A 13316-nucleotide genomic window follows, 5' to 3' on the forward strand; every position below is an offset into this window, starting at 1 on the left:
TTTTGTGTGAGAAAATGTTTTCCCAATCAGTGGGCTGTCTGTCTGTTTTTTGTAATGTCTCTTCTGCTGTACAGAAGCTCTTTAACTTGATGGAGTCCCATCTGTTTTTCCTTGCCGTCACTTTCGTGGCATTGAGTGCTCTGTCTTTAAAGATGTCGCTGAAGTGTATGACGTGTAGTGTTTGGCCCATCTTTGCTTCCTGGTATTTTATCGTTCCCATCCTTATGTCTAGGTCTCTAATCCACTTTGAGTTGATTTTTGTGTATGCTGAGAGGTAGTGATGTGTTTCATATTTTTTTCTTGCAGCTTCTCAGTTTTCCCAGCACCATTTGCTGAACAAACTTTCTTTGTTCCTCTAATGGACATTTTTAACTTTACTGTATTTGACTGAATAACCTGGTCTTCATAGGTATTATTTTTAAAATTTCCTAAGATTTCTATTGATGGCCAGGCCATGATGTAATTTTGGAACACTCTATGAGCACATAAAGAAGTCCAATATTGCCTTTACTTAATAGATAAAGTATCACTAATAAATACACATTAGATATGTAAATATTAAATATTACTGATATTAAATATTTAAAATATCAATTAAAGTTTATGGAGTGATCTCTAGTTACCTGTGACCATTCTAATATTTTTGACTGCTGTATCTGTCTATCCAGTAAGACAGATCTCCTGATATTTCTAGTATTTTCTTGTGTGTGCCGGTGATGACTGTAAACATATGTTCAAGTCACTCATCTCAATGCCCAGTGAAGTCTTCCTCCTGCGTAGACTTTGCGCCTTTCCGTGGGACCGCGTCCGCCCGACTGTGGCGCTGCGGCTCCTGCGTGGGCACTCCCCCGCCTCTGCGTGCAGCACGTGGCCTCCGCTGCTCTCTGCCGTGTAATGATGTCTATCTCCTAGTGTGCAGCTGCCTTTATTTTCACCTGAACTCACACTGTGTTCTAATAGCGAACTCAGCTTCATCTGCATTGTATGTGCTGGTTCACCACTTGGCGCGCTCCGAGTTGGCACCTCAGCTGTTCTGCAGCCGTTCCGCGATGATGCCCGCACGGTGCCTGCTGCGCTTGCAGCTGCATAGACGAGACGACCCCCCTCTAGGGCAAAAGTAACAGATACCAGCCAAGGACAAGCGCCTACTAAAAGAGAATGCCCGGCAATCATCCCTTGACCTAGCTCCAAAACAGGAACTCCAGAAGGAATATTTAGCATTAAAATTTAAGGTAATGGTTGCTTGGAGATAGGGGAAGGCTGTGAGAGTTTCTGGGTGAGGGCACTTTCCTGGCTTTTAGGTCATTTACACAGGTGTGTTTGCTTTCTGCAAACTTTCTGAGCTGTGTGTGTCGGTTTTACTCAGTTTTCTGTAAAAATGCACGTAAGGCTTTAGTCGTATTTTCCAGCCTGAACGCAGCCGCATTCAGTCTGTGTGCAGACGGGAGCTCTGCCTCCCCCTCTGTCATTCTGTCCCTCCGGCCACTGACTCCAAGTCCAGCAAGCTTGCTGGCCAGGGTCTCCTTGCGGCACCAGGAGGGCTGCCCTCCACTGGCTGCGGGCAGCTTACCTGTGGCTGCTTTCAAATTGTAGAGGAAACACAAGCACATTTATACTTGAGGTGTTATGTTTGCTGTAAGATTTTAGAAGAAATCCTTTCTGCGCTTAAGGAAGTTCCCTTCTGTTAGTAGTTTACCAAGAGCATTTGTACAGAATGAGATGTTGAGCTTTGTCAGATCTTGTGTTTCCCTCTTCCTCCTGGTAACGAGGCTCAGGGAGGCTCAGTCCTCGTCCTTCTGCAAGTCCAGTAAAAATCAGTGGCAGAGGATTCCTTGTCTAGAATTTTTCCACATGAAAAGTTTGTGATTTTAAAATCACTGTCTACACATGGCCAGCCAGGTTTTGAATTCCCCTGTAGGCTTGCTTTGATACGGTTGCTGTGTTACGGGAATCACTGTTCTTCCGGTGTGTTCTCTCCATATCGATGCCGCTCGTGGTATCTCCCAATGCCTTCTCTTTTCTCTTGGCCCTCTCACATGTGTTTGCCGTGTTCACTAACCTGGATAAAGTAAAAACTTGCATTGTTGTTGACCTTTGTATTGAGGGTTTATTTACTTTCTCATCAAAGTTTGCTCCGATCTGTATTCCTTCCTTCTACTTTCTTTGGGTTAAACTTGTCTACCCATTTCATGAAACGGCGTCCATTATTCCCATTGAAAATACAATTAGCCATGTTTTGAAGGCAGGATTTTTTCTGTGGCTGACTTGAGATTTTCCGTGTGAATATGTTTTCCATGATCTTAACTGCTTTGGTTTTCTTTTTTAAAAATAATTTTTCTCCTTGAAGTTACATAAGTTTTGGTAACCCATCTATTACTCATCTAGTTTTTCGCTAGTTCCTTTATCTAAGGAGTCCAGTCTTATAAACGATCACGGGCTGTCTCCATGCCCTCTGAGTGTCTTACTGCTTTTCAGTGTATCCATGTTTTGACATCTTGTGTGGACTGGTTTCTACCTTTTCTCTTTGTTTTCTGAATGACTGGCTACTTTGGATAACATACCAAATAAAACCTGTTTGTATATGCAGGCTTTTGTAGGAACTGACTTTTCTGTCTTTTTATGGTGTAGACAAGAGGGAAGGCCATTATGCTCATTCGGCCATCTGATGTACCACAGCTTTAATCTGTAAAAGATATAATAGATCACACCCTTGTCCGTCAAGAATTTGGATTTTTATCATGAGTATTCATTAACTTTTGAATTAACATTTCTGAACACTTTAGCCGTGGTGTATCATTTGAATATATTTGACACATACTTGAATGGGTTTAAAAGATCAGTGAATTTCAATGTTATATTCAGATATGAACTTCAAAAGATATGTACTTCAAAAGAATGTTAATCATCGTATTTTAGACTCCACTATGCAATGAAATGCATAAGTATAATCAAATACATTCTAAAAACATTAGATGTTAAATATGAAGATTTCTTAGACAAGTTTTTGGCTTTCTAGAGAATTCCATGTTGATGAAAGTAGGACTCAAGCCCAGTTCTTCTAAGTAAAAATCCAGCTCAGCTCAATTCAAAAGCTGTATCTTTCTATCTGACCTCTCCCCAGCCCTATTAAAAGTAGTTAGTCATCACCTTGGACTGGTTAATTATAATAATTACAGAGCTTCTTTTTTCCTACCCCTGAAGTAACACACTCCCTTTGGGTTCTGCTATGCGGAGAGTCACCGGCCCTGGTCTCGTTAAAGAGTTCCTAATGAGCCAATCAAGCAAGGATGGAGTTTGGGCCAGGAGAGCCCTCCGTGGGCCTGACACGGAGGCAGGGAGCCTGGGGAAATACCCCCTGGGGAACTCAGCCCAGAGCCGCAGGCACCCTAATGAGCCGGGCGTGGCTGACAGCCCGCTCTGCCACTCTCCAGCCACGCGCAGTGTAATGAGCTCGGCTGCGGCGGCCGCAGTGGGCCGGGGCAGTGGCCCTGCTTGGCTGTTCTGGCTGCCCACCCTGTTCCTCCTGCCAGGCTCAGCTTCACGGCTGTGCCCCCAGAGAGCAGTCCTCCCTGCCATGGGTGCGCCTTGCTGGTCTGGGCTGTCAGAACACTGGCTTCCAAACAGCTTGATGTCTTGTGGGAGCAGAGTTGGAGAACCTGGAGTACCCTAGTCAGTGAGCCACATCTCATCATTTCATGCAGCAGGAAAGTGAAGCCAGAACACGTTGGGCTTTAACGGGAGGTGTAATTTCAAATGTCAGTAAAAAGTGAAAAGGTGGAAAAGTAAAGGGAACGTCAGCATTGAAAATGAGGAGAGATTTTTTTCAGCCAGTGTTGACACTTATCATAAAGGTAATGGCACGTGGCACTGCCAGGCCACCACCTGGCTACCTGCCAGCTGCTGCTGCCCTGGCAGAGACTGAAGACGCCGGGCACTAGCCTCGCCAGCTCCTGGCAGCCAGGGTACCTGCACAGTTGTGACCAAGAGGGCTTGAAGAGGAATCACCTGGAAAAGACTTTGCTCAGGACCAGAATGTCGAGAAGGCCTCACAGCTCTGAGGGAGACTTCCAGTGTCCCTGCTGGCTGCACTCTCACTGTGTTGGAGCAGACCCCCAGATCCTGACACGCGTGGTCGCCGCCCCTGCAGTGGCCATGGCGTGTGACTCGGCTCCAACAGGTGTGGTACAGCAGAAAGTGCCACCAGCGGCTCCAGAGCCCATCCTGCGAGACAGCGCACACGCTCGCTGCCTCCCGCGCTCTGCCCCTACTGCTGGCCTGCTCTCAGGGTGCAGGTGCAAACACCTTGGGCCGTTATTCCACGTTCAAGGATGGTAGAGCAGAAAGCAAAGGACGCAAGTTATCATCACAGGCAGCGCCAGGCCAGTCTTACTGCACCTCATGAGCTCGGGCCTCCCGGGGGGCGTGGGGGAGTCTCAGTGCTGTGAAGCTGTCAGCCGCTGCTGCGGCCTGAGTCCATCCAGGCCAGGGAGGGACCCATGGGGCACAGCAGGTCCCCCCCACCCCGTCTCCCTGCTGCCACGCAGCAGTGGCTTCTAGTGTGTCCGCTTGTTCTGCTCCCCACTCTGTCTCTGGAGTCCTCTCACCCCCGCACCTCCAGCCTGCACCCTAGTTCTTGAATGCATAAGTAAATAAAATAAATCTTTTAAAAAAAAAGAGTAAGTGAGCACTTCAAATAAACTTTAGGAATTTTTGTTCTTTCTTGGAAGAATGTTGGGATTTCTATAGGGATTGCATTGAGAATCTGTACTTTGCTTTAGGTGATTTGTTCATTTTAACAATGTGGAGACTTTGGTCCATGAGTGTCCTTTCCTGGAAGTCTTTCAATCCAGTTTCTTTCTGTCTTCTACTTTTTTCCCCCCAACAGTGTCTTACTTTTCCAGTGCACAGATTTTTTAGCTCCTTAGTTAAATTTATTCCTAGATGGTTTATCCTTTATGTGATTGTAAATGGGATTTTTCCTTAATATATCTTTCTTCTAGTTCATTGTTTGCCTATAGGAACATCAGTTTTCTACCTATTGATTTTTTTAACCTGTTTTTTACTGAACTCATTCATATTTCTAGTAAGTTTTAGCAGAAAATATTTTAAAATCCTAAATGTTAGCTGAGTTATATAAAAGGCCATCAGTAGTCAAAGTAACCCTGAGGAAAAAGAACAAAAGTGGAGGTATCAAATTCTCTGACTTCAGAGTATACTGTAAAGTTATAGTGATCAAACCAGCATGATATTAGCGTGAAAAGAGATCGTTGGAACTAAATTGAGAGGACGGATGACTAATCTACAACAAAGGAGGCAAGACTGTCTGATGAAAAAGGATGTTGTTATGATAAGTGATGTTGAAAAAATGGGGTAACCGCACACAAAAGAACAAACTAGAACACTGTGCTGGACTCTGCGCAAAAACAGCTGAAACTAATCAGACTTGAAGGCGAGACCAGAAGTCATGCAATACAGAGAGGAAAGCCAACAGTAAGTTCTTCAACATCGTTAACAAGATCTTTGTGGAATCATCTCCAACAGCAAGGGAAATAAAAGAAAAATAAGCAGATGGACTACATCAGACTAACACTTTCCTGCAGTGAAAGAAACCATCATCAAAACAAGGTAACTTCAGAGTAGAAATCATCTGTCTCTGAGAAAGAATTAATCTCAGAAACATGCCAAGAATTCCTGGAACGCCACACCAGCAAAAGCAGCCTGGTTAAGAGATGGACAGAGGGTCCTTCAGACACATCTGCAATGAAAGACGCAGGTGGCCGCATCACTGACGCTCCGGGAGACGCAAAAAGACAGACAAGCGCCGTTGAGGATGTGGGGAAAACAAGTCCTCACACCCGGTGGGCACCGGGGCCGTCGGCCAGAGCACACGCTAAGAACAGAAACCCCAGCCCAGTGGCCACGTCTTTGCCCTGGCTGTTCTCGCACTGGCGGAGCGCCTGTCTGTCTCTTCTCGCAGAAGGCTGGCAGAAGCCGCGCTGGACGAGGGGGAAGCAGGGCTCTGAAGCGTGGCCTCGTGGTCACAGCGAAAGCCCGTCAGTCGGTGAGGACAGATCTGGCCAAGGCCGATGGATGAAAAAGTCTGTGATTATGTTACAGGACAGGGAAGAGGCAGCCGGGATCCTCAAACCTACCTGCTCCGAATGGGTTCTGCTGCCCTCCCCCCGCGTTGACAGACACTCCAGTGCGTCAGACCGTCAGTGGAAATGACCTCCCGGCTAGCGTGTGATGGAGAGAGGAGAAAGACAGACAGGCGCTCCGCCAGTGTGAGAACAGCCAGGGCAAACACGTGGCCACTGGGCTGGGGTTTCTGTTCTTAGCTGCCCACCCGAGCCGGCAGGGCCTAGAGACCAAGAAGCCTGCCACGGCCCTGGGCTCCGTCCAGTGCGGCCCATGGGAAAGGGGCCAAGCAAGTCTGGGCCGAAGAGAGCAAGATCAACACCCAAGTCCAGACTGCCCCGGGCGTCTCGCCCAGTCTCTCCCCTCGCCTCTGTCTCGTCTCCTTCCGTGTTCCCCAGTGTCCCGGGCAAGCCCAAGGCTGAGAAGCCGGCGGTCTTCTTGCGCATCTCTGCTCCGTGCACTTCCTTGGGCCTCTTCCTGGTCTTCGTCATCCTTCCCGTCTGCCCTTGCTTCTCCCTGCTCAGCTCCCCCTTCCTGGGGGTGGGGGGCAGGGAGCCTGGAGCCTCCTCTTCCCTGGGAACCCCGTAACAATGGCAGTTCCTGGAAACCCTGGCTACTTCTCTGAGCTCCTGCACACTCAGCTCCTTGTGTTTCTGCTTAACAGCCCCTCAGTGTGCACTCTGCCCTGCCCCCGCTCTGGGCGGCGACCGTGAGACTAACTTGTCTGAATGGCGAGTGGCCAGACCCCAGAGCACCCACCATTGTTGGGTGTTGATGTGATGAACAGGAACTCGAGCCTGTGGGGTGCCAGCACCCCATGTTTCCTGCAGCGTATCTGCAATGGCTGCGACTTGGCAGCCATGGAAGCCATCAGCAGCCAGACGCACGGGAGAAGGCAGGGACAGACGTAGGGACGCTGTGGTGCCGAGGGACCTGGGCGTGCTGGGGCCAAGTGGGGGGGCGTGTGTGACAAGCACGTGTGATTCTGTGCTCACTGGACAGTGGAGAAATGAAATAGGCCGAGTGGCGATTGCCAGGATGGGCAGCAGCGGTGGGCAGAGGCTGGGCCCACACAGTTCATGTCAGTAATATTTTGAAAATAATGCGCTGTGAGCCCTCCCTGGTGGTGCAGTGGGTTAAAGCGCGGCACAAAGAAGCTGTCTGCAGCCACTGCAACCTGAGTTCGATCCCCACCCCAGAGGTGATTCACAGGGTGCAGCAAACCCCTCCTGTCTCCTCACTGCCCTCCTCAGCAGTGTATTTCAGTCAGTCTTCAATCTGCCTGTCCTGCTCCCCACTCTGTCTCTGGTGAATCCTCTCATCTCTTGCATCTCTGGACTGTACCCCAGTTCGGATATGCATAAATAGAGAAATTTTTCTTTAAAAAAGGACACTTTTGGCCCTCCCTGGTGGCGCAGGGGGTTACAGCACAGCACTAAAAAGCTAAAGCCACTTCCGAATGAGTTCGATCCCCGCCTGCCCCGGAGGTGACCACATGGTGCGGCAGACCTCTCCTGACCGCCCGCTGCTCCCTCAGCAGTGGACTTCGTCGATCTGCCTGTTCTGCCCCCCACTCTGTCCCTGGTGAAGCCTCTCACCGCCCCTTAGCCTCTGGCCTGTACCCCAGTTCTGTATGCACAAATACATAAATCTTAAAAAAAAAAAAGACTTTTTACAGGGTCATTTGGGGCTTCCTGACACACCTACTCTAGCCTGAGTGCTACAGGTTTGTGAGGGAGGAATTCAGCCAAATGAAGCAACTTGAAATAAAAATATCACCTCGTGGAATATCCAGTGGCACCAATGGGCAGTGAGACAGAGGTGCCTCCAGGGGAGGGCAGCAGAGAGGGGGCTCCTTGAGCTCCCATACACCATGAAAGTAACAAACACTGGGGAAAATATCAAAACAAGTCTTTGGAGAATTCTAGAAATTAACCAAAGGTTATGATTCACTGAAGCTTGTTAGGAAAAGCAGGGCGGTGGTGTCCAGGTGGGCCTCCTCTGCCTTGCGCCTTGGCTCCTCTCTGGTGTGGAGCCTGGAGAACCGGGAGCCCCATCTCTACTGCACCTCCACAACTCACCCTGGTCTGCTTGGTCGAGCCTGAGCTCATCTCTGCTCTCAGGGAATCCTTGAAAAGTCATTGGACCTGGTTTGATGCATCTGCTCACAGCTTATTGCCCATTATTGGGCCATACGAGCTCAGCCAAATTCTGATAAAGAGCTGACAAGTACAATGTCCAGGGGTCCACAACGATCCAGAAGGCCCTGTTCACGGTGTGACCTGTGCCTGTACAGGTGACCTTGCGATGCTGTGAAAGCAGGAAGTAGAGGCCTAGATAGCTTTGAAGGATCTGATCTTTGAAGGAGTGTCCCCCCCCCACGCAGATCTCATCTGTAAAATACTTACTGGAAAAAGATACTTAAAAGCTGAAGTGGCCCTTCCCTGGTGGCGCAGCGGTTAAAGCACAGCCCTGAGAAGCTAAAGCCACTTTCGCATCAGTTCAATTCCTGCCTGCCCCGGAGGAGACCACATGGCGCGGCAGACCTCTCCTGACCCGCCTGCTGCTCCCCTCAGCAGTGGACTTCGTTGATCTGCCTGTTCTGCTCCCTGCTCTGTCTCTGGTGAAGCCTCTCACTGCCCCTGAGCCTCTGGCCTGTACCCCAGTTCTGTATGTACAAATAAATCTTTAAAAAAAAAAAAAAAGAAAAGCTGAAGAATCATAGACTTCCAGTTAGATTGAACCCACAATGATTTAGAAAGACAAATGGCAAACCCTGGGGTCCTGAGTTGTCATACTGCATTACCCAAAATGCCAGTTTGTCGGTGGAATGATGGATCCACAGAAAGAAGTGTGACCCACTCAGAAAGCGGGCGCCAGTGGCAGCTGTCCTCAGGCTGGGGCAGACTTCTAGACCAAACACGAAAGCAGTTAATACAAACAAGTGCAGATACCTACAGGAAATCTTGTTTCACGAATTCAGAGAAAGTATCAACTATGTCTTATCACACAGCAAATATCTATGGAGGTAGACTCTGTATATAGAGATATGAAAGTCTAATACCGACAGTGAGCGATTCAGTGGAGGTCTCCAGGAGAAGAGTCAGCGGACTTGAAGATGGGTCCCCGGGGACCATCAGTTGGAGGCACTGGAAGGTAAGGGAGGGATTAAGGATTAAGATTGCATCAGAGATCTGGGAGGTGCCATCAGGCACATGATGGGGCACCCCAAAGAAAGAAAGATTAGAGAAGACGATGAAAAACTTCCCAAATTTCATGAAAAAAACTTATGCACATAATAGAAATTCAATGAATTCTAAGTACAGTGAACTCCAAGAACCCATGAGTGGACCCATCACAGGCAGATGGTCAAAACTGAAAATAAAAACAGCAACAAGGTTAAAATGACTCATGGGGCAAAATGAACGCTCAGGCCAGCAGCTGGCTTAGCACCCAAGGAGATGAGGAGGGAGTGGGCCGACATTCTAGTTGTCGGAAGAGCAAGCTGGTTGACCGCGAAATCAGTATACAGCAACCCATAAGAGTATTTTGAGTGACCTTTAAAAATGAAGAATTCATCCATTCCTATATTTTTAAATGGAAGGGTTTGTTACTAGGCCCAACAAACACTGTCTCTGTCTAAAAAAGAAAGGCCCCTCCACAGTAACTGAAATCCACATGAAGAATTGGTGAGAACTGTCAAGGCAATCCCAGAGGTAAATAGCAGTATCTGGTGTATTTTCTTCTCCTAATTTAAAAGATAGCACCATAATTCAACAATTATAAAAATGCATTTATTGGCAATTAACATATTAAAAATGTAATACAGTAACACAATGCCAAACAATAACCCAAATGAGGGGGGAGGGAATTACATAGAACAAAGATGCTACATACTATTGAAATCAAACTAGCGTTTGCCTAAAGTAGGTTTTTTTTAAAGATTTATTTCTGCATACAGAACTGGGGTACAGGCCAGAAGTGCAGGGGCGGTGAGAGGATTCACCAGAGACAGTGGGGAGCAGAACAGGCCGACTGATGAAGCCACTGCTGAGGGGAGCGGCGGGGGCGGCGGGGGAGGTCTGCCGCGCCATGTGGTCACGTGGGGCGGGGATCGAACTCTCACTGAAGCAGCTGTGGCAGCTGGCAGGGCTGTGTCCTTACCCATTGTGCCGCCAGGGAGGGCCCAACAGTAGATTGTTTTGATATAAAATTCTAGCTTTAGTTACCAGGGCAACCAATAAGAAAACTACTCCATGGGCTCCCCTGGTGGCACAGTGGGTAAGGGCGCAGCACTACATGCTGGCTGCAGCTGCTTCAGTGCCAGTTGGATCCCTGGCCCGGAGGTGACCACATGGGCGGCAGACCTCTCCGGACCCGCCCGCTGCTCCCCTCAGCAGCGCACTTCATCCATCTGCCTGTTCTGCTCCCCGCTCTGTCTGGTGAAGCCTCTCACCGCCCCTGCACCTCTGGCTTGTACCCCAGTTCTGTGTGCATAAATAAGTACATCTTAAAAAAAAAACTACTCCAAAATACACTAAAGGAAAAGAACTAAGCATACCAGCAAATACCTCGAAATATGAAAGAGGCGATAGCGTAGAAGCCGGAGGGGCAGGACACTGAGGGGGGCGGGCAAATGTAGGTCCTGCCACACAAGGCATCGTTTGAGTGCAGACGATGAGGCCAAGGAAGGCGAACCAGAGGTTAGCAGGAAGGACCGAAAACAAGGAAAGGGAGACCGAGGCTAGAGCCACTTTGCATTAAAGACACCGGTCGGCTGAGGACACAGGACTGCGCGGAGGAGGGAAGGCGGACCGCAGCCGGGGGAGCTGGGTCAGCCACGGGCACCAGACCAGCGTCTCTGCGGCGAGGCCCTTCTGTGGGCGAGGGGGCACTTCACACCACGGGCAAGTCAGGGCGACGCTGCACTGGGGAAAGGTGCACGGGACGGAGCGCCAGGCTCGGGGGGAGACAAGGACAGCTCGGCGTAAGACTCCTCCAACTGCGGAAGTCGGCGAGACCGCGAGGACTTGAAGGGCCGTCACAGCCCGACCCGTCGGTCACGCCCAGAACACTGCGGCCAGCGGCCGGACAGGTCACGTCCGGTGGCTCGTGCCAGTGGCTCGTCCTGTGACAGGCCAGCGTACACGCCCTGGGAAGTTTCAACCCCGCCAAGTATGTTCTCTGGCCACAGTGGGGACAAATGACAGCATCAAGTTCAGGAGATCCACGGACACTTGAACAGGACGGTCCTGAGTAATGCGTCGCAAGGGCATTGCAGCAGAAGCTGAGAGTGCCTTTAACTCAACAAAATGAAAACCGGACTGTCAAAACGTTGGAATGCAGTTCAGTCGGTGCTTGTAGGGCGATTTGTAACCCCAACATGCCTGTTAGAGAAGGGGAGCAAAGAAAACAATCACAACCTGCTTAAACGCTGAGGGAACTCGGAAAACAAATGCAGCTGAAGGAAGTCAGTGACAGCGATCGAGATGAGAAACACCAGTGGGTTTGCAGTCAACGCGGAGGAACGCAATGGAGCCGAAATTTGGCCCTTTAAAAAGCAAAACATGATAATCCTGTGGGCAGACCGCGATGACGACAGTAGCAGCGAGCCGGAGAGATTGTCACATCGGGCAGGACAGGGCAGGGGCCGGGCCCTAGGGCCTAGAGCAGCTGGACAGCAGCAGGCCTGACGGTGGCTCGGGGCGGATACCTGAGGCCCAGGACTGGCTGACGGAGGTGGGACGCCATGGTCAGCGCGCTGGCCGAAGGTGCGCAAGCCACGGCAGACAGCCTGGCCGCCAGCCACGCGGAGCCCCAGGGGCCGTCTGCAACACACAAACGCAAGTAAAAGGCGGCGTCGGCCGGGGGATGGCAAGGCGTGCTCCGGAAAAGTGCAGGCACCCTTGCCAACCTCGGGGTCCGGGGCCTGACCACGCTGAGCAACACCAGCGTCCTGAGCCCACTTCCAGCCAGCACTCTCCAAGAGCAGTGCCGACGGGCGCCCCGGGGGTCAGCGGAGCGTGTCATGAGGGTCACAGATGCCGGGAGAACCCTGGGTGTCCAGTGAAGGAATAATGACCTGAACAAGCCAAAGTGAAGGGGCAAACTTAACGCGACATTTCCAGAAAACTACAAGAAAACAGGCACAGGCCGAGCTGCCCGCTCAGTTTGCTGTGCCTGCTCCCGGCGGGCCTGGGGCGCCTGGGGGCCTCGCAGCCCAGCTGCTCCCGGCGCTGGCTGTGCTGGCTGCTCCCGTCCCAGCAGCCGCCACTGGCCGGCCCCTCTCCGAGGGCGTCACACAGGCCGGAGGGCGAGGGCTGGGGGGTCTCGCGCTAGAACCAGCCGCACTTCAGCGCAGGGTCAGCCCGCTCCTTGGCTGCCCATGGGTCCGGCCAGCAGCGCCTCTCCCCAGCTCTCTTGCCCCCTCTTCTGTCCTGTCAGGACTCAGGGTCCCGTTGGTCACAGGCCCAGGTAGCCGGAGAAGGCCCTCCTGGAGGACGCTCCTCTGGTCAGGACGCCGGGCCCCTGCATGCGAGGGGATCGCAGACGCCGCACTGGGGTGCTGGCAGATCAGTGGGGGGTTACTCTACCTCCCACGCTGGCCACGGCGAACAGCGTCTTCCCCAGAGGAGACGAGGAAGAGAGACGGCGGAGGAGGGCAGGCCCCGGGGAGGGAGGCCGAGCCCGCGCTGTCTGCTGCTCACACCGCTTGCAGGCTCTACGGGCCACCAGCTCCAGGCCACTGGTGCTGCCACAGAGGGCCGATCCCAGCGGTGTTGCAGCTCGTGTGCTTTTCATGGAGCACTGATCTCACGTGGGCCCCTCCCTGCTGGAGCCAAGCTGGAGGAGATCGGGCTGCGAGGGGCCAGGAGACTGCCTTTTTCTCATCTGATTTTCTGAAAGGAACTTCTGGCCAAGGAGTCCCATTGCCGGAGCAGCCACCGTCCAAACCAGAGATTTGGACTTCACGCGGCCCCCAGTGCAGGAAAACACAGGCTGGTGGCAGCCACATCAGACCGAAGGGCAGACGGTCTGGTGTAAGTGCAGGGGCTGGTGCGTGTGGTCACCAGGCCGCTGAGACGTGCAACGAGGTCCAGCGTCCCCCTCCCCTCTGCCCCACGGCAAGTTCCCAGGAGCCCCTCAGGCAAGTGAAACCCGAGGGCCCTGACCTGCAG

The 13316-nt window shown here is 51.3% G+C and overlaps 1 protein-coding gene across 1 annotated transcript in view; it reads right to left on the bottom strand.

The window, feature by feature from the left end:
• LOC101624456 (olfactory receptor 12-like) overlaps window positions 1-12168 on the bottom strand; it is a 27216-nt gene extending 15048 nt beyond the window's left edge. Inside the window, exons 1-2 of the mRNA XM_012734782.1 lie at window positions 12053-12168; window positions 11852-11966 (exon numbers count right to left, since the gene is read on the bottom strand). Of these exons, the coding sequence (XP_012590236.1) occupies window positions 11852-11966; window positions 12053-12168 (231 nt within the window). The remainder of the gene's footprint in view (window positions 1-11851; window positions 11967-12052) is intronic.
• Between the last annotated feature and the right edge of the window lie 1148 nt (window positions 12169-13316).

Source organism: Condylura cristata, unplaced genomic scaffold (assembly GCF_000260355.1).
Source record: "Condylura cristata isolate star-nosed mole 26May11 unplaced genomic scaffold, ConCri1.0 scaffold00069, whole genome shotgun sequence".
In the NCBI taxonomy this organism is placed as follows: domain Eukaryota; kingdom Metazoa; phylum Chordata; class Mammalia; order Eulipotyphla; family Talpidae; genus Condylura; species Condylura cristata.